General features: G+C 46.3%; 1 protein-coding gene across 3 annotated transcripts in view; it reads right to left on the reverse strand.

The window, feature by feature from the left end:
• Positions 1-1,093: 1,093 nt before the first annotated feature.
• Positions 1,094-20,962, reverse strand: part of LOC135550571 (serine/threonine-protein kinase 33-like) — a 45,539-nt gene continuing 25,670 nt past the window's right edge. The window contains exons 2-14 of one of the 3 annotated variants that reach the window (XM_064981510.1): positions 20,745-20,801; positions 18,001-18,145; positions 17,362-17,475; positions 17,135-17,239; positions 16,849-16,987; positions 14,160-14,242; positions 9,940-10,027; positions 9,775-9,850; positions 6,377-6,489; positions 6,121-6,206; positions 5,549-5,932; positions 5,088-5,189; positions 1,094-2,180 (exon numbers count right to left, since the gene is read on the reverse strand). In XM_064981510.1, coding sequence (XP_064837582.1) covers positions 1,863-2,180; positions 5,088-5,189; positions 5,549-5,932; positions 6,121-6,206; positions 6,377-6,489; positions 9,775-9,850; positions 9,940-10,027; positions 14,160-14,242; positions 16,849-16,987; positions 17,135-17,239; positions 17,362-17,475; positions 18,001-18,123 — 1,731 coding nt within the window. In that variant the 5' untranslated portion in view covers positions 18,124-18,145; positions 20,745-20,801 and the 3' untranslated portion in view covers positions 1,094-1,862. Of the gene's footprint in view, positions 2,191-5,087; positions 5,190-5,548; positions 5,933-6,120; positions 6,207-6,376; positions 6,490-9,774; positions 9,851-9,939; positions 10,028-14,159; positions 14,243-16,848; positions 16,988-17,134; positions 17,240-17,361; positions 17,476-18,000; positions 18,146-20,744; positions 20,802-20,962 lie in introns of all 3 variants that reach the window. The other 2 variants (XM_064981518.1, XM_064981526.1) reach the window with 2 other exon arrangements.

A 20,962-nucleotide genomic window follows, 5' to 3' on the forward strand; every position in this document is an offset into this window, starting at 1 on the left:
ATGGTGCGTAACCAGCCTGTGTGCCACTGGCGGTCTGTATTGACACCAAGAGGGTCAACTGCATTCTGATGGTGCGTAACCAGCCTGTGTGCCACTGGCGGTCTGTATTGACACCAAGAGGGTCAACTGCATTCTGATGGTGCGTAACCAGCCTGTGTGCCACTGGCGGTCTGTATTGACACCAAGAGGGTCAACTGCATTCTGATGGTGCGTAACCAGCCTGTGTGCCACTGGCGGTCTGTATTGACACCAAGAGGGTCAACTGCATTCTGATGGTGCGTAACCAGCCTGTGTGCCACTGGCGGTCTGTATTGACACCAAGAGGGTCAACTGCATTCTGATGGTGCGTAACCAGCCTGTGTGCCACTGGCGGTCTGTATTGACACCAAGAGGGTCAACTGCATTCTGATGGTGCGTAACCAGCCTGTGTGCCACTGGCGGTCTGTATTGACACCAAGAGGGTCAACTGCATTCTGATGGTGCGTAACCAGCCTGTGTGCCACTGGCGGTCTGTATTGACACCAAGAGGGTCAACTGCATTCTGATGGTGCGTAACCAGCCTGTGTGCCACTGGCGGTCTGTATTGACACCAAGAGGGTCAACTGCATTCTGATGGTGCGTAACCAGCCTGTGTGCCACTGGCGGTCTGTATTGACACCAAGAGGGTCAACTGCATTCTGATGGTGCGTAACCAGCCTGTGTGCCACTGGCGGTCTGTATTGACACCAAGAGGGTCAACTGCATTCTGATGGTGCGTAACCAGCCTGTGTGCCACTGGCGGTCTGTATTGACACCAAGAGGGTCAACTGCATTCTGATGGTGCGTAACCAGCCTGTGTGCCACTGGCGGTCTGTATTGACACCAAGAGGGTCAACTGCATTCTGATGGTGCGTAACCAGCCTGTGTGCCACTGGCGGTCTGTATTGACACCAAGAGGGTCAACTGCATTCTGATGGTGCGTAACCAGCCTGTGTGCCACTGGCGGTCTGTATTGACACCAAGAGGGTCAACTGCATTTTTATTTTATTTTAGTAAAAGTGAGAGATCAAAACAGAATAACGGAAAAGTTATCACAAAATCACAAAAAAATAAATCACATTTCTGATTATGTTTATTGAACACAAAATAATGGAGTTTCTGTACATTAGTTTCTTCTCATGATGCTTGGCAATGATCCTTAAATCATTCTCAGAACAGCTCAATGAAAAGAATAAACAGCAGACAAGCTTGCGCCCCTGGTCGCCACTGACTACTAATGAATGTTGGACTAGTTTTATGTTAATGACATTTGTGGGGAAAAACAAAGCACTTTGAAGATCTTACATATCAAATATGCCCGTTAGGATACTGAATGAAATAGTGTTTCCTATGTACTGTAAAAGTATACTAACAGCTACACAACCCAGTGAACCACTAATAAATCATGAATTAAACCCAACGGAATAAATAAGAGAGATGAACACTCCCTTTGAGTTTCCCCATCTACTTTTTAATGATTGTATTTTGAAACGACTCAGACTGTCAGTGAGTTTGATATGGAAAATGCAGACAAAGTCTGTAACTAAGCATAACAGAAACGACAGGCCTTAGATAGGTCAATGGGGACACAACAGGGATAGTTTGAACAACAGGAATCAGGTGCTTTACTGTGAAATTATTGCTAGGTCAATTATTTGCGCTCCTGATTCCACAGCATGCTGGTATACTCTCTGAATGCATTCAAGCTGATGCTACTGACAAACCTATCTTCAGCATCTGTCTACTGGCCATTCTAAAACAACTTCACAGTGGGTGTGTGAGAGACTATTCATTCAGTCCAGGGCTGGTGTGTGTCACACAGTGGATAGATGAATACCAACAGGTCATGTGTCTAGCAGGCCTGCCACCCCCAAGGGTACACCTCTGACTGGGGTCCTCTCCTTTGGCACGCCGCGCCCGTGGGAATGGGGACTCTGCTGCTGGTGCCTAGCTCTTCTTATGCCTGCTGCAGAGAGGTGGTCGTGGGGAGCGGCTCCCAGGCCTAGAGCCAGAGGGTGTGTGGAGGGGTTTGTGGGCCTCTGCCTGCCCTGGACCGGCCGCTGGTTTGGGAGCTGGCCCCACTGGGGAAGAGGTTGGGTGGGTCTCACTCTTGTCCTGTGGGCTGAGACGATTTGCACTCGACTGCCTGGAGAGTTTGCCACCTGTATGGGACTGCAAAGATAAGATACTCACATTCATCTCACACAAGGCCAACACAACAGGTTCACCTCTACAGAACAACATCTACTGGATCTGTCACTAGCTCAGCTCACCTTCTAGGTAAATCTGTCACCATCTAGTGGTGAGTGAATATCAACAGCACCAACATGATGGCCAAAAAGCATTAAAACACCCACACAAGTAGAAATCTACTTTTTTGAGCTGAAAGACAATTGCCAGAGCTTACTCATGGTGTTGCACAACGATTGAAGTCAATAATTCATTGTTTTAAGTCAAAGTATAATATATTTGGGCTTGATGTGACAAAACCAAATTGCCCACTTTGTGCAAATTCGTGCCAATAACATGTATTTTCCTATGAAATTACATGCACATTCTTCTTAGCCAATATTTCGTTTCAGGGCTGGGTTTTAGTTGAATGGTACCACCCACCAGCATGGAATTGTTTATTAATCATAAACACCTGCAAAGTTTGCGAGTTCCGACTGAGCTGAGAAATAGAATAGATCATTTATGGAAGACGCCAAAACTGGGGATAACAATAGATGACAAAGTCAAAGTAACTTGTTTCCCCTATATCCATCTGTGGCAAACTATCCCTACATCAGGGATGGGCAACTGGCGGCCCGCGGTCTGAAGGCCACTGGAACGGTAGAATACACAAGGTACAATTTTGAAATTTCGTTGTGCATCAGCAGATTATTTTTCTTGTTATGTCAGTCAGTAACCACGTTTCCATCCACAGTTTTTATGCGAGTTAAGTCATATTGTATAGAAATCAATCATTAGGCGCCTCCTGAGTAGCACAGCGGTCCAAGGCACTGCATTGCAATGTTGTGGCATCACTCCTTTGGTGGGCTGGGCACCTGCAGGCTGACTTCAGTCACATTGGTACAACTAGTTTCCGGGTCAAGCAAGCAGGTGTTAAGAAGCGTGGTTTGGCGGGTCATGTTTTGGAGGACGCATGACTCAACCTTCACTTCCCGACCCCGTTGGGGAGTTGCAACAATGAGACAAGATCAGATTTGGAGAGGAAAAAATAAAGCTGTGATGAAAACAGGAGGATTCAGTGCAATTTTATAAATGCTGACATATAATTTGTTCGTTCGACCTGATGGGATCTTTTTGTTTTGGTAAAATTGATTTTTCGAGAAATGGCGGCCCATATGCACAAATATTGATATAACCATCATATCGAAGTCAATTTGGATTCACCCGATGATATGGTGTGTGTAGTCCTCCCAGTACGACTCGGGGAAACCTTGCAGTTTATTAGGCTATATGATGATCAATGCTTGATTGCCATTTGAAAAATACAAATATTCTCGCTCTTATCCATAATAATCTCATCATGTAGACTAGACACTATTATTTTATATACTAGATAGTATTTTAGTTGTCTCTTGGTGTCTTTACTATATATAAAAGTAATATTTTATTGGTATTTATTTGAATTTAATGTAATATCTTGTGTTGTTCTTTTCTATTACTGTTCTGTATATTGTCATGCATTTAATTTTTATGTGGACCCCAGGAAGAGTAGCTGCTGAATGTGCAGTAGCTAATGGGGATCCTAATAAATGAAATCGAGACAACTCACACAGCCTCCCCACACTGTACATGCGAGCTGTTGGCTTGAGCGCAGGTGCCAAGCCAAGAGTAGGCACATTTGCTATTTAACGCAACAGTTTTTGTGACAAAAGTATTGGTAGAGTTGGAAATCAGATGGAAACATGTCAAACTTTCGATTTTTATTCGGTACATAAAAACTTTTATGAAAATGTATATTTTGTGAGCACTATGTCATCATTTATCTGAAACAAGTCCATTTGATGGAAACATACCACCGCTGGTAAAATGTGCACATTATCTTTATACGGATTCTAGAATATTCACATGAAAATCTGTCTCCAATTGGATGGAAACCTAGCTAGTGAAAAATCGCACAAAAAACGTGATTGCTAATTTGGCTTAGCATCCAGCAGTCTCACTTAGATATCATATTAAAAACTGCAAACATTTCTTTCCACCCTACGGCAAAATGTGTACAATAGCAGGAAATTATCCGTAAAAAAGCTAATCTTTCTCTCCGCCCCATGGCAAAATCAGTAGAATTGCATGAAATGAATTATAAAATTGAAAAATCTTCTCTCCACTCCATGGCAAAATGTGCTTAATTTAAGCAAACTTGCTTTATGGATGCGAGTACGCAAACCCGTGAGCAACTGCGGCCCCTCATGATGAGTTCAGATTTTTTGTGGTCCACACCCTCAAAGTTGCCCATCCCTGCCCTACATGCTTATGACAAATCCAGCTCCAGAACCAGCCATAGCCTAGCTGGCTAATCTTTTGAACAACAGATAACATTAGCTAGCTAGATAAAGTTAGCATGCTAGCTAGCTACACTGACAGCCATCAGCACCCTGCTTGTTGTTTTTCTCCACTCCACGTGGAAATGTTCCCACCCCCAATTCATGAATATATATTAGCAGCCTGTGTTATTCTTCGGAGGTGGAATCTAAACAACAATTTCCGCTACAAGACAGGAATTACGTTGAAATAGGGGTGGCATTGCCCTCTGGTGAGGGCCTTTAAATCTAAAAGCATTTTCTTTCACAAATCAACCCATTAAGAGTCAGATCTTATACCTTCCAGGCTGTTTTGTGAAGACAAATAGAGATTCAGCTTGGCTTAATATAAAATACATGAATCAATGGCCCGTGTGACAAATTCAAACCATTTTTGCACGATGAAAAGTTGTAATGATCTTTATTGCATCAATATCAGAAAAAAAACGATTGTCGAAACTGTCAAAAAACAAATATCTAATGGTAGCATATTTCCCAGTGTTGTGAGAAGAGGACTTTGCAGACTGCTAAACGACTGACCTGTGAAGTGGGGGGACTGAGTGAGTTGCAGACCTTCATAGCAGAGCTGTTGGTTTTCAGTCCATTGGACGATGAGGAAGCAACCTTCTTCTTCTTCTGTCTCTACAGTGGATTACAGAGATATCGGGGGGGGGTTGAACAACCCTAAATATTGTAGAGCGCCTGGACCACTGGGTGATAACTCCCATGCTTTAAGTATAGCTACGCAACAGAGAGCTAGTCTTTAGTCAAAAACAAGATCATTACCACATAAGCTAATTGAGGTGGAAGTGGAATGAACGATCGTATACCAGTGTGTAACTGAAACAGCTCACTTGCCAAGAAGGCTAATTTTAAACCAGAGCTTGAGTCATGGTGGGTTTAGTGAAATATGTTATTTTGAACCTAACACCTATGAAGAGGCAGGTGGCGTGACTGAGTTGTGTGTACAGTATATGTGGTAACTTTGCATACTACAGTACCTGTTTGGTGGGGGTGGTGGGTTTGCTGCTGCTACTGTCTGTGTCTCCCTCATAGCTGAACTCAGCAATGTTCCTGCATGCTGAGGCCACCCTGGGCTCCGGCCTTACCTGGTCCTCCAGCCTGGCCCCATCCTCCATCCCTGCCCTGTTCTCAGGCCTAACCCTAGGTTCCAGTGTTACTGTATGCTCTGATCCTGCCCCGCCCTCCAGCGTTGCCCTGGGCTCCAGGGTCAGGCGGTCCTGGGAGCAGCTGAGAGAGAGCTCGTTCAGCACGTCACTGACCACCTCGCTCTCCTCCTCTCTCTCCGCCTCCTCCGGGTCATCCCGGAACAGACGCATCATCTCCAGCACGTTGGTGGGTGTGGCCAAAGTGTTGGTGTCACCCTTTAAGACACAGTACCACTACCTAATGTTAGATACCCTCTAAAGGGTTAATATCACCACATTGCAATAAACCCCATAAACCAGGCTGTGAGATACCAATTCCCAACCCCATCATGCAGCAATACCAGAGTTCTTCCTGTACTCATTAGTGTTAATGTGAAATGTAACTGAGTGGATCAGCCCCTTACCGTGATCCAGGGGTTATCCAGCAGCTCATTGGCTGTGATGCGATGGGCGGGATCAACTTTCAGGAGGCAACTCAACACTTTTTTGGCTGGTGAGATAAAAATGTGACAGTCAGTACGCTATGTTAAAGTCATGTAATAATAACCATTGTAAGAAGGAAATATCAGCTCAACCTGGATGTGGTCAAGTACCATGTGTCCTTAGAGATGTTACAAATAGAAGGCAGAGAGGTTGAGAAGCAGTACTACTGTATGTCACCTGCATCACTGATAGAGTCCCAGATGGGTCCGACAAAGTGGAGTTCTCCCTTCTTGATCATCTCAAAGAGTCTTTCCTCAGAGGTGGCGATGAATGGAGGTTCCCCACACAGCCTACAGGGAGGTAGTCCTGTCAGTCACAAAGGCTACGGGGAGGCAGTCCTGTCAGTCACAAAGGCTACGGGGAGGCAGTCCTGTTAGTCACAAAGGCTACGGGGAGGCAGTCCTGTCAGTCAAACAGGCTACGGGGAGGCAGTCCTGTTAGTCACAAAGGCTACGGGGAGGCAATCCTGTCAGTCACAAAGGCTACGGGGAGGCAATCTTGTCAGTCACAAAGGCTACGGGGAGGCAATCCTGTTAGTCACAAAGGCTACGGGGAGGCAATCCTGTCAGTCACAAAGGCTACGGGGAGGCAATCCTGTCAGTCACAAAGGCTACGGGGAGGCAGTCCTGTTAGTCACAAAGGCTACGGGGAGGCAATCCTGTTAGTCACAAAGGCTACGGGGAGGCAATCCTGTTAGTCACAAAGGCTACGGGGAGGCAATCCTGTTAGTCACAAAGGCTACGGGGAGGCAATCCTGTTAGTCACAAAGGCTACGGGGAGGCAATCCTGTCAGTCACAAAGGCTACGGGGAGGCAATCTTGTTAGTCACACAGCCCACGGGGAGACAGTCCTGTCAGTCACACAGCCCACGGGGAGACAGTCCTGTCAGTCACACAGCCCACGGGGAGACAGTCCTGTCAGTCACACAGCCTACGGGGAGACAGTCCTGTCAGTCACACAGCCCACGGGGAGACAGTCCTGTCAGTCACACAGCCCACGGGGAGACAGTCCTGTCAGTCACAAAGGCTACGGGGAGGCAGTCCTGTTAGTCACAAAGGCTACGGGGAGGCAATCCTGTTAGTCACAAAGGCTACGGGGAGGCAATCCTGTTAGTCACAAAGGCTACGGGGAGGCAATCCTGTTAGTCACAAAGGCTACGGGGAGGCAGTCCTGTTAGTCACAAAGGCTACGGGGAGGCAATCCTGTTAGTCACAAAGGCTACGGGAGGCAATCCTGTTAGTCACAAAGGCTACGGGAGGCAATCCTGTTAGTCACAAAGGCTACGGGGAGGCAATCCTGTTAGTCACAAAGGCTACGGGGAGGCAATCCTGTTAGTCACAAAGGCTACGGGGAGGCAATCCTGTTAGTCACAAAGGCTACGGGGAGGCAATCCTGTCAGTCACAAAGGCTACGGGGAGGCAATCTTGTTAGTCACACAGCCCACGGGGAGACAGTCCTGTCAGTCACACAGCCCACGGGGAGACAGTCCTGTCAGTCACACAGCCCACGGGGAGACAGTCCTGTCAGTCACACAGCCTACGGGGAGACAGTCCTGTCAGTCACACAGCCCACGGGGAGACAGTCCTGTCAGTCACACAGCCCACGGGGAGACAGTCCTGTCAGTCACACAGCCCACGGGGAGACAGTCCTGTCAGTCACACAGCCTACGGGAGACAGTCCTGTCAGTCACACAGCCCACGGGGAGACAGTCCTGTCAGTCACACAGCCTACGGGGAGACAGTCCTGTCAGTCACACAGCCTACGGGGAGACAGTCCTGTCAGTCACACAGCCTACGGGGAGACAGTCTTGTCAGTCACACAGCCCACGGGGAGACAGTCCTGTCAGTCACACAGCCCACGGGGAGACAGTCCTGTCAGTCACACAGCCCACGGGGAGACAGTCCTGTCAGTCACACAGCCTACGGGGAGACAGTCCTGTCAGTCACACAGCCCACGGGGAGACAGTCCTGTCAGTCACACAGCCTACGGGGAGACAGTCCTGTCAGTCACACAGCCTACGGGGAGACAGTCTTGTCAGTCACACAGCCCACGGGGAGACAGTCCTGTCAGTCACACAGCTTACGGGGAGGCAATCCTGTCAGTCACACAGCCTACGGGGAGACAGTCCTGTCAGTCACACAGCCTACGGGGAGACAGTCCTGTCAGTCACACAGCCCACGGGGAGACAGTCCTGTCAGTCACACAGCCTACGGGGAGACAGTCCTGTCAATCACACAGGCTACAGGGAGGCAGTCCTGTCAGTCACACAGCCTACGGGGAGACAGTCCTGTCAGTCACACAGCCTACGGGGAGACAGTCCTGTCAGTCACACAGCCCACGGGGAGACAGTCCTGTCAGTCACACAGCCTACGGGGAGACAGTCCTGTCAGTCACACAGCCTACGGGGAGACAGTCCTGTCAGTCACACAGCCCACGGGGAGACAGTCCTGTCAGTCACACAGCCTACGGGGAGACAGTCCTGTCAGTCACACAGCCTACGGGGAGACAGTCTTGTCAGTCACACAGGCTACAGGGAGGCAGTCCTGTCAGTCACACAGCCTACGGGGAGACAGTCCTGTCAGTCACACAGCCTACGGGGAGACAGTCCTGTCAGTCACACAGCCCACGGGGAGACAGTCCTGTCAGTCACACAGCCCACGGGGAGACAGTCCTGTCAGTCACACAGCCTACGGGGAGACAGTCCTGTCAGTCACACAGCCTACGGGGAGACAGTCCTGTCAGTCACACAGCCTACGGGGAGACAGTCTTGTCAGTCACACAGCCCACGGGGAGACAGTCCTGTCAGTCACACAGCTTACGGGGAGGCAATCCTGTCAGTCACACAGCCTACGGGGAGACAGTCCTGTCAGTCACACAGCCTACGGGGAGACAGTCCTGTCAGTCACACAGCCCACGGGGAGACAGTCCTGTCAGTCACACAGCCTACGGGGAGACAGTCCTGTCAGTCACACAGCCCACGGGGAGACAGTCCTGTCAGTCACACAGCCTACGGGGAGACAGTCCTGTCAATCACACAGGCTACAGGGAGGCAGTCCTGTCAGTCACACAGGCTACAGGGAGGCAGTCCTGTCAGTCACACAGCCAATGGGGAGACAGTCCTGTCAATCACACAGGCTACAGGGAGGCAGTCCTGTCAGTCACACAGCCAATGGGGAGACAGTCCTGTCAATCACACAGGCTACAGGGAGGCAGTCCTGTCAGTCACACAGCCAATGGGGAGACAGTCCTGTCAATCACACAGGCTACGGGGAGGAAGTGCTGTCAGTCACACAGCCAATGGGGAGACAGTCCTGTCAATCACACAGGCTACGGGGAGGAAGTCCTGTCAGTCAAACCGTCTACGGGGAGACAGTCCTGTCAGTCACACAGCCTACGGTGAGACAGTCACACAGCCCTGTCAGTGACACAGGCCTCGAAAACTATACTACTAGTTGATCAGTCACTGGGCGAACTGCACATAGTATAGGAAAAGCTGCTACAGTGAGAAGGAGAGACACAGACAGACCCGAAAGACAGGCAGTGATAAAGGAGGGATGGGTGGGCGCATTGCTTACAGCATGTACATGATGACCCCAATACTCCACACATCACACTGCTGACTGTACTCATGAGCATTGATCACCTCAGGAGCTGAAACAGAGAGGAGGGGACCGGTTTTAACAGGACTACTCTAATATGATGTGATCTTTGTGTGTAGGAGCTGAGTGTGTCAGTCTTACCCATGTAGATAGGAGTCCCACAGGTGGCTTTCAGCATGTTCTCACTGCCAACACCCCCCTTCTTCACTGACAACCCAAAGTCTGTCACCTGGGAGGAGAGAGGGCCGACAGCAGACACTGATACACACGCAGGCCTACAGCATCCATCTCATATCAAATCCTTTCTTGTTGGTGTTATTTATCAGACAAAACAAGGTTTACTTGAAGAGCAGCAATAACTGGGTCTCTCTATGTTAGATTAATAACAAATACGAGCTGTACATGCTGTATGGTCTCATGTAGTAAATAATGGACGGCAGGAGAAATACTGTAAACTAACTATCAAAATAACGAAAGTTGCACACTCAATCTATAAACTCCCAGTATTGGGTATTTACCAACGTTTGGCATCACTTTGCCTTCTTCAGGGTAATGTCATGAATACTTGAACCAGGTTATGTAAATCAAATCAAATTTTATTTGTCACATACACATGGTTAGCAGATATTAATGTGAGTGTAGCGAAATGCTTGTGCTTCCAGTTCCGACAATGCAGTAATAACCAACAAGTAATCTAACTAACAATTCCAAAACTAATTTCTTATACACAGTGTAGGGGATAAAGAATATGTACATAAAAATATGAATGAGTGATGGTGCAGAGCAGCATAGGCAAGATTCAGTAGATGGTATCGAGTACAGTAAATACATATGAGATGAGTATGTAAACAAAGTGGCATAGTTAAAGTGGCTAGTGATGCATGTATTACATAAGGATGCAGTAGATGATAGAGTACAGTATATACGTATACATATGAGATGAATAATAATGTATGGTATGTAAACATTATATTAGGTAGCATTGTTTAAAGTGGCTAGTGATATATTTTACATCCTTTCCCATCAATTCCCATTATTGAAGTGGCTGGAGTTGAGTCAGTGTGTTGGCAGCAGCCACTCAATGTTAGTGGTTGCTGTTTAACAGTCTGATGGCTTTGAGATAGAAGCTGTTTTTCAGTCTCTCGGTCCCAGCTTTGATGCACCTGTACTGACCTCGCCTTCTGGATGATAGCGGGGTGAACAGGCAGTGGCTCGGGTGGGTGTTGTCCTCGATGATCTTTATGGCCTTCCTGTAACATCGGGTGGTGTAGGTGTCCTGGAGGGCAGGTAGTTTGCCCCCGGTGATATGTTGTGCAGACCTCACTACCCTCTGGAGAGCCTACGGTTGTGGGCGGAGCAGTTGCCATACCAGGCGGTGATGCAGCCCGCCAGGATGCTCTCGATTGTGCATCTGTAGAAGTTTGTGAGTGCTTTTGGTGACAAGCCAAATTTCTTTAGCCTCCTGAGGTTGAAGAGGTGCTGCTGCGCCTTCTTCACGATGCTGTCTGTGTGAGTGGACCAATTCAGTTTGTCTGTGATGTGTATGCCGAGAAACTTAAAACTTACTACACTCTCCACTACTGTTCCATCGATGTGGATAGGGGGTGTTCCCTCTGCTGTTTCCTGAAGTCCACAATCATCTCCTTAGTTTTGTTGACGTTGAGTGTGAGGTTATTGTCCTAACACCACACTCCGAGGGCCCTCACCTCCTCCCTGTAGGCCGTCTCGTCGTTGTTGGTAATCAAGCCTACCACTGTTGTGTCGTCCGCAAACTTGATGATTGAGTTGGAGGCGTGCGTTGCCGCGCAGTCGTGGGTGAACAGGGAGTACAGGACAGGGCTCAGAACGCACCCTTGTGGGGCCCCAGTGTTGAGGATCAGCGGGGTGGAGATGTTGTTGCCTACCCTCACCACCTGGGGGCGGCCTATCAGGAAGTCCATTACCCAGTTGCACAGGGCGGGGTCGAGACCCAGGGTCTCGAGCTTGATGATGAGCTTGGAGGGTACTATGGTGTTAAATGCCGAGCTGTAGTCGATGAACAGCATTCTCACATAGGTATTCCTCTTGTCCAGATGGGTTAGGGCAGTGTGCAGTGTGGTTGAGATTGCGTCGTCTGTGGACCTATTTGGGCGGTAAGCAAATTGGAGTGGGTCTAGGGTGTCAGGTAGGGTGGAGGTGATATGGTCCTTGACTAGACTCTCAAAGCACTTCATGATGATGGAAGTGAGTGCTACGGGGCGGTAGTCGTTTAGCTCAGTTACCTTAGCTTTCTTGGGAACAGGAACAATGGCGGCCCTCTTGAAGCATGTGGGAACAGCAGACTGGTATAGGGATTGATTGAATATGTCCGTAAACACACCAGCCAGCTGGTCTGCGCATGCTCTGAGGGCGCGGCTGGGGATGCCGTCTGGGCCTGCAGCCTTGCGAGGGTTAACACGTTTAAATGTTTTACTCACCTCGGCTGCAGTGAAGGAGAGACCGCATGTTTCCGTTGCAGGCCGTGTCAGTGGCACTGTATTGTCCTCAAAGTTATTTAGTCTGCCTGGGAGCAAGGCATCCTGGTCCGTGACTGAGCTGGATTTCTTCTTATAGTCCGTGATTGACTGTAGACCCTGCCACATCAATCCACGGTTTCTGGTTAGGGAATGTTTTAATCGTTGCTATGGGAACGACATCTTCAACGCACGTTCTAATGAACTCGCACACCGAATCAGCGTATTCGTCAATGTTGTTGCCTGACGCAATACGAAACATGTCCCAGTCCACGTGATGGAAGCAGTCTTGGAGTGTGGAATCAGCTTGGTCGGACCAGCGTTGGACAGACCTCAGCGTGGGAGCTTCTTGTTTCAGTTTCTGTCTGTAGGCAGGGATCAGCAAAATGGAGTCGTGGTCAGCTTTTCCGAAAGGGGGGCGGGGCAGGGCCTTATATGCGTCGCGGAAGTTAGAATAACAGTGATCCAAGGTTTTGCCAGCCCTGGTGGCGCAATCGATATGCTGATACGTTTTAGGGAGTCTTGTTTTCAGATTAGCCTTGTTAAAATCCCCAGCTACAATGAATGCAGCCTCAGGATGTATGGATTCCAGTTTGCAAAGAGTCAAATAAAGTTTGTTCAGAGCCATCGATGTGTCTGCTTGGGGGGGAATATACACGGCTGTGATTATAATCGAAGAGAATTCTCTTGGTAGATAATGCGGTCTACATTTGATTGTGAGGAACTCTAAATCAGGTGAACAGAAGGATTTGTGTTCCTGTATGTTTCTGTGATCACACCACGTCTCGTTAGCCATAAGGCATACGCCCCCGCCCCCTCTTTTTACCAGAAAGGTGTTTGTTTCTGTCGGCGCGATGCGTGGAGAAACCCGCTGGCTGCACCGCCACCGAGAGCGTCTCTCCAGTGAGCCATGTTTCCGTGAAGCAAAGAACGTTACAGTCTCTGATGTCCCTCTGGAATGCTACCCTTGCTCGGATTTCATCAACCTAGTTGTCAAGAGACTGGACATTGGCGAGAAGAATGCTAGGAAGTGGTGCACGATGTGCCCGTCTACGTAGTCTGACCAGAAGACCGCCTCGTTTCCCTCTTTTACGAAGTCGTTATTTTGGGTCGCCGGCTGGGATCCATTCTGTTGTCCTGGTTGAAAGGCAGAACACAGGATCCGCTTCGCGAAAGTCATATTCTTGGTCGTACTGATGGTGAGTTGACGCGGATCTTATATTCAGTAGTTCTTCTCGACTGTATGTAATGAAACCTAAGATGACCTGGGGTACTAATGTAAGAAATAACACGTAAAAAAACAAAAAACTGCATAGTTTCCTAGGAACGCGAAGCGAGGCGGCCATCTCTGTCGGCGCCTGAGTCTCAGGCGCCGACAGACAAACAGTGCAATTAGTGCAACCAATGACAATAGTGAGGGGTGTATCATAATGATTATGTTAATGAGAAATACAGCAGGAGAAAATATCCAGGAGAGATGACCTCCTCCTTACAGATAAAAGCCTTTTATACCGTGCCAGAACAACGCTGTCTTTCAGCAGTGTGTGTGTGTGATTTATGCTGCCGCCCTTCCTTGTTTGAGCCCACCCTCCAGGTATCTGCTTCAGCCTGTGCTCCGTCAATGCACACAACATGCTGGGCCCAGGCGGTAATTTGTCTTAAAAGATGCTCTTGATTCACCCTTCTGTACGGCGTGATATAAAGGGGAACCAAAAGGGGGTCTGTCATAATGAGGTAGCATTTAAAACCATTTAGGGGGAGAGTGGGGAAAAAACAAAAACACATGAGGAGCCTGTCCTTAAGTCCCTGCAGAGACTGGCTGGATGAGAAAAGGCAGTGAAAGTCTTCCAGTTTGTGTCACCGTCTCACCTTGATATTGATCATGTCATTATCAACACCATGGTAGCTCTTCACTAGAATGTTCTCCAGTTTCAGGTCCCGGTGAACTATGTCTGAAATACAAAAAAGAAACACCTTTATTATGAGAAGAACCAACCATAATGGCTTTCAAAAGGCCTTTAGCAGAGAGGACAAGTATGATGGTTAAAAGCAGTTAAATCTACAATGAGTAATTGTCCCCCGCGATGAAATCGGGGGAAGGGACTGTGGATCTGTCTCAGTCCGTCCGTACACCATCTCAGACAGTACTGAACGATTTTGACAAAACTTTGGTGAATGATGTGTCTTACCGTAGAGATCCGGCATTTACAAAATGACACTGATTGGCTCAAGGCGGGAGCTATAGTAATTAACTGAAATGTGTGAGTCATGCCAGAGAGGAAGAGGCGAAGCGAGAGGGATAAGTGGACCCAAAATCTGTCTTCTCCAACAGGTGGCGTTTAAAAATATATATATGAAAAATTGCTCAAAGTAAGGAGTTTTGTATGGAGGTCAATGTTTTCAATTTCACCTTTATCCAGGTAGGTCAGTTGAGAACAAGTTCTCATTTACAACTGCGACCTGGCCAAGATGAAGCAAAGCAGTGCAACACAAACAACACAGAGTTACACATGGGATAAACAAACATACAGTCAATAACGCAATAGAAAAATCTATATACAGTGTGTGCAAATGTTGTAAGATTAGGAAGGTAAAGGCAATAAATAGGCCATAGTGGCGAAATAATTACAATTTAGCAATTAAACACTGGAGTGATAGATGTGCAGAAGATGAATGTGCAAGTAAAGATACTGGGGTGCAAAGGAGCAAAAATAAATAAATAACAATATGGGGATGAGGCAATTGGGTGGGCTATTTATAGATGGGGTGTGTACAGGTGCAGTGATCGATAAGCTGCTCTTACAACTGATGCTTAAAGTTAGTGAGGGAGATATACGTTTTTTGCAATTCATGTCAAATTTGGTGACAAAAAATTGAATGTTTTTTTTGCTGTGTGTGGCATATTTGATCTAAAAGAAGTTTTACGAGTGTACATGGATGTCATCGAGCATTCCACTGGGAATGAGTTTGATTCACTGAGAAAGAGAGGGGTTCTGCCCCAGCTGAAGTCCCAGAGATTGTGACATAAACAGCTACTTTATCCTCAGGAAAACTATGAGCGTCTTGCTATATTCAAGCAATCCCTATGACAAATCTCTAGATATCAACCTCCTTTTAAAAATGGTGAGCCACAAAGTATCAGTGGTCATTAAAGGAGATGTGCAGAACGGAGCAGAGGATTCGGAGACGTTTGAGAGAGTTATAAAGGTTAGATTAGATGCTGCTGCTAGATTGACTTGATGGGATGGGAAATAAAGTGTCTCTGCACACATATTAGTTTTTGAGAAGTTCTCTCCCCGGAGTCTTAAAGTTCAGCTCGGTGAAAGTGATTTTGTGAGAGGGGCGGAGCATGCTGACCTCTAATATATTGTTTCCTCTGCTCTAATGTTCATGTAGATTGAGCTCAGGAAGATATGGACTGAATAAAAAGACTCTGGGGTGTACAACAGTGGATGAACCTCTATATTTATATAGTAACAACAGCATGGTGAAGAACTAATAGTACAATGAACAAATGGTTCACAAAATTCATAGTAATATTCCATGGGACCAAATCGTTCTGTGCAAAATAAATGTATCATATCAATGTCTTTACTAAACAATTTGTCATATTTCCTTTTCAAAAAGTAATGAATGTGCATGCTGCTTATATATGGTTAAAATTACAATTCTTCCACATTTTTATCTCATATTCATCATCTCCAGCACCAAACCAGTGTCTACATATCTGAAAACAGAGCGTTTATATTTCTTTCTACAAAACGTACTGGTGCACCGTTTTCATTATGTACACACTGCTATTGAGCTGGAGACAAATGAAAATGTGGTTGAAAAGTGGTGGAATTGACCTTTAAGGCCACTACCTGTGACAGTCACTGCTAACCTTTAGCATCACATCCCCACTGGTATCATTAGTCGCCATAGAAGTGCGGTACAACAGCGCAGAGGGACTCTTAGTGTGAAAACACACCTATTAATCTGTATTCCTCCCCAGCTCGTTGTAAATGAGTCATTAGCCCCATGTAATGGTGTCTCATTGCCAAGCAACGTCCTAAATTACCTCTAACTAGAGATTTCACCATCAGCAGGGGGAAAAACAGCATCTTCAAATAAACCCCTCAGACTCAATTAAAAGGGCTACCATTTTTGCCTGGCAGTTGTTCATTATTATCTCATTATTAGAATAAGCCAGGTTCTATAATGACTGGGAGCGATAACGTGGTATCATCTCCCTGATTATCACATGTCAATGAGGCCAAAGCAATTTGACTAATTTGAGTACGATGTGACCGTGATATCACCAATTTGAACATTGTCCCCGCACACAATTTACTCATACAACACATTGTCTGTACTGTTTGCATTAATGTTGGAATGATTTAATCAGTGCACCTCGATTAGTTAGTTATGTTTCATAAAGGTCAAAGAAGGCATAGTCTGATATTCTGCCTCTTACCCTTCCTTTATTGTTTCTTGAAATAAAGTTTCACCGTATAAAGTGTTCAAATGTAGAGCCTTGTAACAATGTGAAACCTATAACTTTAGTCAGTCATATTACCCTTCTTATGCAGGTAGACGATGGCCTCAGCCAGGCTGTTGATGATGTGCCTGGTCTCCTCCTCTGTGAAGCGTGTGTTCTTCTGAAGGAGCTCCTTCAGCTCCCCTCCCTCACACAGCTCAGTAACCAGATACATCCTCTGGACACAAAGCACAGCACACAGACTGATAATGGCCCCCACAAATAGATCTGACCAGTCTCGCTCTCATTCATGGTTCTTACGCAATCGTCTGCACGCACACTACTGAGATATTGACTCCATTACTTCTAAGAAAGCATCCCTTACCTTTTGTGTTTCAAAGACTTCCTCCAGATGTATTATGTGTGTATGGTTCACACGTTTCAGGATGCTCACTTCCCGTTCCAACAGTTTGACACCTGAACTTCCAGCCTGCATGGAGGGAAGAAGCTGAGTGAGTGCACTGGAGGTGTGGGGCTGTTCTAGTAGCCATTAGACTGACTTTAGAGTGTCTCTTTTCAACCACGGCCCATGGGAAACACTAATGCACTCACCTTCTCTTTGTTCACCTTCTTAATAGCCCATTTCTTCCTTGTCTCGTTGTGGGTGGCTTCACAGACGACACCAAAGCTACCTTGACCTAATTTCCTCCCAAATGAGTATATTTGCTATGGGGATAACAGAGGAACCATTAACAGAAAGGCAACTCACATCTGCTCTGTGAACTCAGTAAAACCATTCACAAGGAAATTTACCCTCAGCTTATGGGCTTGTTTGAGTATACGAGCTCGGGTTTATTTCCCTGCTTCTATTGCAACATTATTTCAAGACCTGAATCCTAAAGTGGACCTTAATTTTCAAGCACTCAAATAAGGAAAGTTTGCCAGTCTCTGGAGTTGCAGAATATAGTATTTCTAATCAAGTTACAAATGATTAAGTTGCTGCCGCAGTTCATTCAATCTCAGGTCTAATTAACTTGATCATTATCTCTGCGCATGCAAGGCTGAGCACTGCCTGCTGCAGATTTGGCAAAGAGAGCATCCGAAGCCCCGAGAGAGGGGGTGGAATCCGGAGCAAACTGGTGCAGATGGAGGCAGTATAGAGGTCAGCCGGGGAGGGGTAGAGGGTGGTACTAGTGCCCCAGGGCGGTGGGGGGGAAACTGGGAATAAACATGGATGTGGTCTCTACCTACCTGGAGGTCAGCCTCATCCTCCATACGGGTGTGGGGCACCTTCCTCTCTGCACTGCTCACACGGGCAGTGTTCCACTGAGAAGCCATTTTCATGCCAGCTCCACAAACATCTGCTGCTGTCATCTACAGCTGAGGAGCTTTATAGCTGGGTGAAGCATACACACACACACACACAGACACACCACACACACACACACACACACACAACAACAACTCAGGGAAGGAACGGAAGGCAGACTGAGATGACCCCTTCTGGGTGCATCCAGGCATACAGTCTAATCACACTACAGCTAACAATCATACAACAATGTACATTTTTACAGGATTATTTCAGCAGTGAAATAGGATTGTTGAACTGTTGTTTAACATCATTTTTAGGACTGTGACAGTCATGGAATTTTGGTTGATGGTTATTGGTCAGCCAAATGACAGTGGTCACCGTTCTAATAGGGTTCACCTCCGCTCCTGACTGCATGTGTTTCCGTGCTGCAGGGAGGGGGGCATTGCCTAGGCAACCAAAGACTTGTTTGCTACAACTCTTTGCTTGTTTCAGCAAGGAGCAACAAAGTTTCATCACATTGTTAAGAATCCATGTTACCGCAGAAACCGACTCAACCGCACGAATGCCCGGCAGCCCCGTCTTCAATCAGCTGTTCGTGCCACACACAAAAAGTATCAAATAAACGTAAACTTTTATTTTACTTAAAATGACAATATTCATCCATAATTGTTGGTTATGCAGTAATTGTGCCAGCCCTAATCACTATATAGGTCAGGGATGGGCAAGTCCTGTCCTTTGGGGCCTGAGTCTGACGTGACGTCTGCTAGTTCTCTTTTGTCTAGCACTTAATTGCACACCGGAGCACACAGATACACCTGGGCAGTTTAACTCACATGACCTTAGGAGCCAGTCAGTTGGAGGGCGCCTCAGTAGGAGGCCTGACACTGTCACTGTGGTGACAGCTCTGCTACTTAAGGTAACTCAGATTCTTTCTCCCCCACTGTTTAGACCAGAGCAAGCTGCCGCAACACAGAACCCCAAAATGCTAAAGAGCACCTGGCAGCTTTTTTTTATTAAGAGGATTAAAGTTGGGAAATGCTTAGGTGAGACACTTGACATTGAGAAAAGTAAAGGGTTCATTCCATTTCCCCCTTATAGTACACAATAAGATGCCTATTCAGACTTTTCATTTCAAATGATAGCATTCTAATACATTCTAGAAGTGAGTTACTGTGGTGTACAATAGGCCTACTCTTTTAATCCATCCCAGGTAAAAGTCATATTATTATGAATCCCCTAATTAGTCATACTATGATACAACTGTAAAAAATGTATTATTCCCAAAATTAACTTTTGATAATGGTAACAATTATCTTCTTTGTTAAATCACAGAACCATAGACATATTTCCCCCTGTCAAACGACAGTGTAAATTAGTGTTTAAGATAAACTACTTAGAAATGGAGACACCATCTCCAGCATTCAAATTGGCACACTTTGCCTACCTTTGTCTCATCACAAATTGGCACACTTTGCCTACCTTTGTTTCTGACCAAACTGGTGTCTGAAGACAGGTTCATATTATTAAGACTAAGCACAATTTACTTCGCTTGAAAAATGCTCTCCAAAGCCAAATTAAATGTAAAGCAATTATCAAGTGACTGGGAGTGTTGGAGTGGATCCGCCACACGGACACCAATTAATTATTAACTGGGAAGCGGTGTCTTTAACCTCTTCACTCTGAGGCATTATCTTATCCCTGACAGGGCTCTCATAACAGGCCTGTCTCTCCCATTACCAGCCGTCTATTTGCTAGTCAAAACCATTGTGACAGCCTCTGGAAATCCAAATCACCTCAATCACAGCTCATTTGTGGGAGAGGGAGGCATGTGATGAGTGTATCACAGGGAAGGACCGGCGTCTTGCGCTGCAGGTGCCTTAGGGAGGGTGTGCCCACCTGACAGCCCGCCCAGTGGGGAGGAAATGAGATATCAGGGTCAGGTCAGGGAGACGTCTGACCTTAAAATGGGTCACTACAGATCCACAGGTCTTGGATTGCTTTAAGCCAGAGGGGTCTTACAGTGCTATCACATTTTTGGTTTAGCCAATCTCCCAATCATGTTTGAGTGATCTGCTAATAGTCTCATGAGAAGGATATTACTGTAATGGATTCTAAAAGAAACCTTACATGAGTGATATGTCAGCTTTCAGACTGATTGAACACAATGTACTGTACAGACTGGCTAAATTTAGAACATGCGTTAGATCTATCAGTAAGAGCTGCCATAACGGCTCCATAAAAGATAGGCCCAAATATAATTGCATTTGATTGTAGTCATTTCCAAAATATCAGAATTACTGTGCTTGCTGTGGAATTGAGAATCTGAACAAACCATATACATGTATTACTCAGTACTAAAGCCTCTAATGGGTTAGTCAAGCCTGTGAATATTACTTTAACCATAGGGCTTGACGGACATTAATTAAAATGTGAATTAGCATGACGAATCGTATAGACAGAAGAGGCACGACTGCACTCAAAACTAATCAACAGCTCACTAAAACACTATTGGCACTTATGAAGCTCCAAATTGCATATTTAGAGGCAAAAAAGGATGGGTTAGACAAACTACATTTTTGCGTTAGCAGCTTCCTTGAATGAATCAACGCCAGCAAAAGTGCCATGTATTGCAAAGGCCTAGCATGTATGTGAATGACAACAAAGCAACGCAGACTGTACTTACCAACCTGGAGCAGCCTCAAAGTGTTCCATGTTTACTGCTTCTCACAGCCCATCAGACCTGAACACACAAAAAAAGAGGCTTATGCTGTTATAATACACATTTAATCATCACTGATTTATTTTACAAGTCAAATACGTTTCATGTTTCTAAGTTTATTCGCCACGTACACAGGATACAACAGGTGTAAAACAGTACAGTGAAATTCTTACCTTGAGAGC

The sequence above is a fragment of the Oncorhynchus masou genome, chromosome 1 (genome assembly GCF_036934945.1).
Source record: "Oncorhynchus masou masou isolate Uvic2021 chromosome 1, UVic_Omas_1.1, whole genome shotgun sequence".
NCBI classification, from domain to species: domain Eukaryota; kingdom Metazoa; phylum Chordata; class Actinopteri; order Salmoniformes; family Salmonidae; genus Oncorhynchus; species Oncorhynchus masou.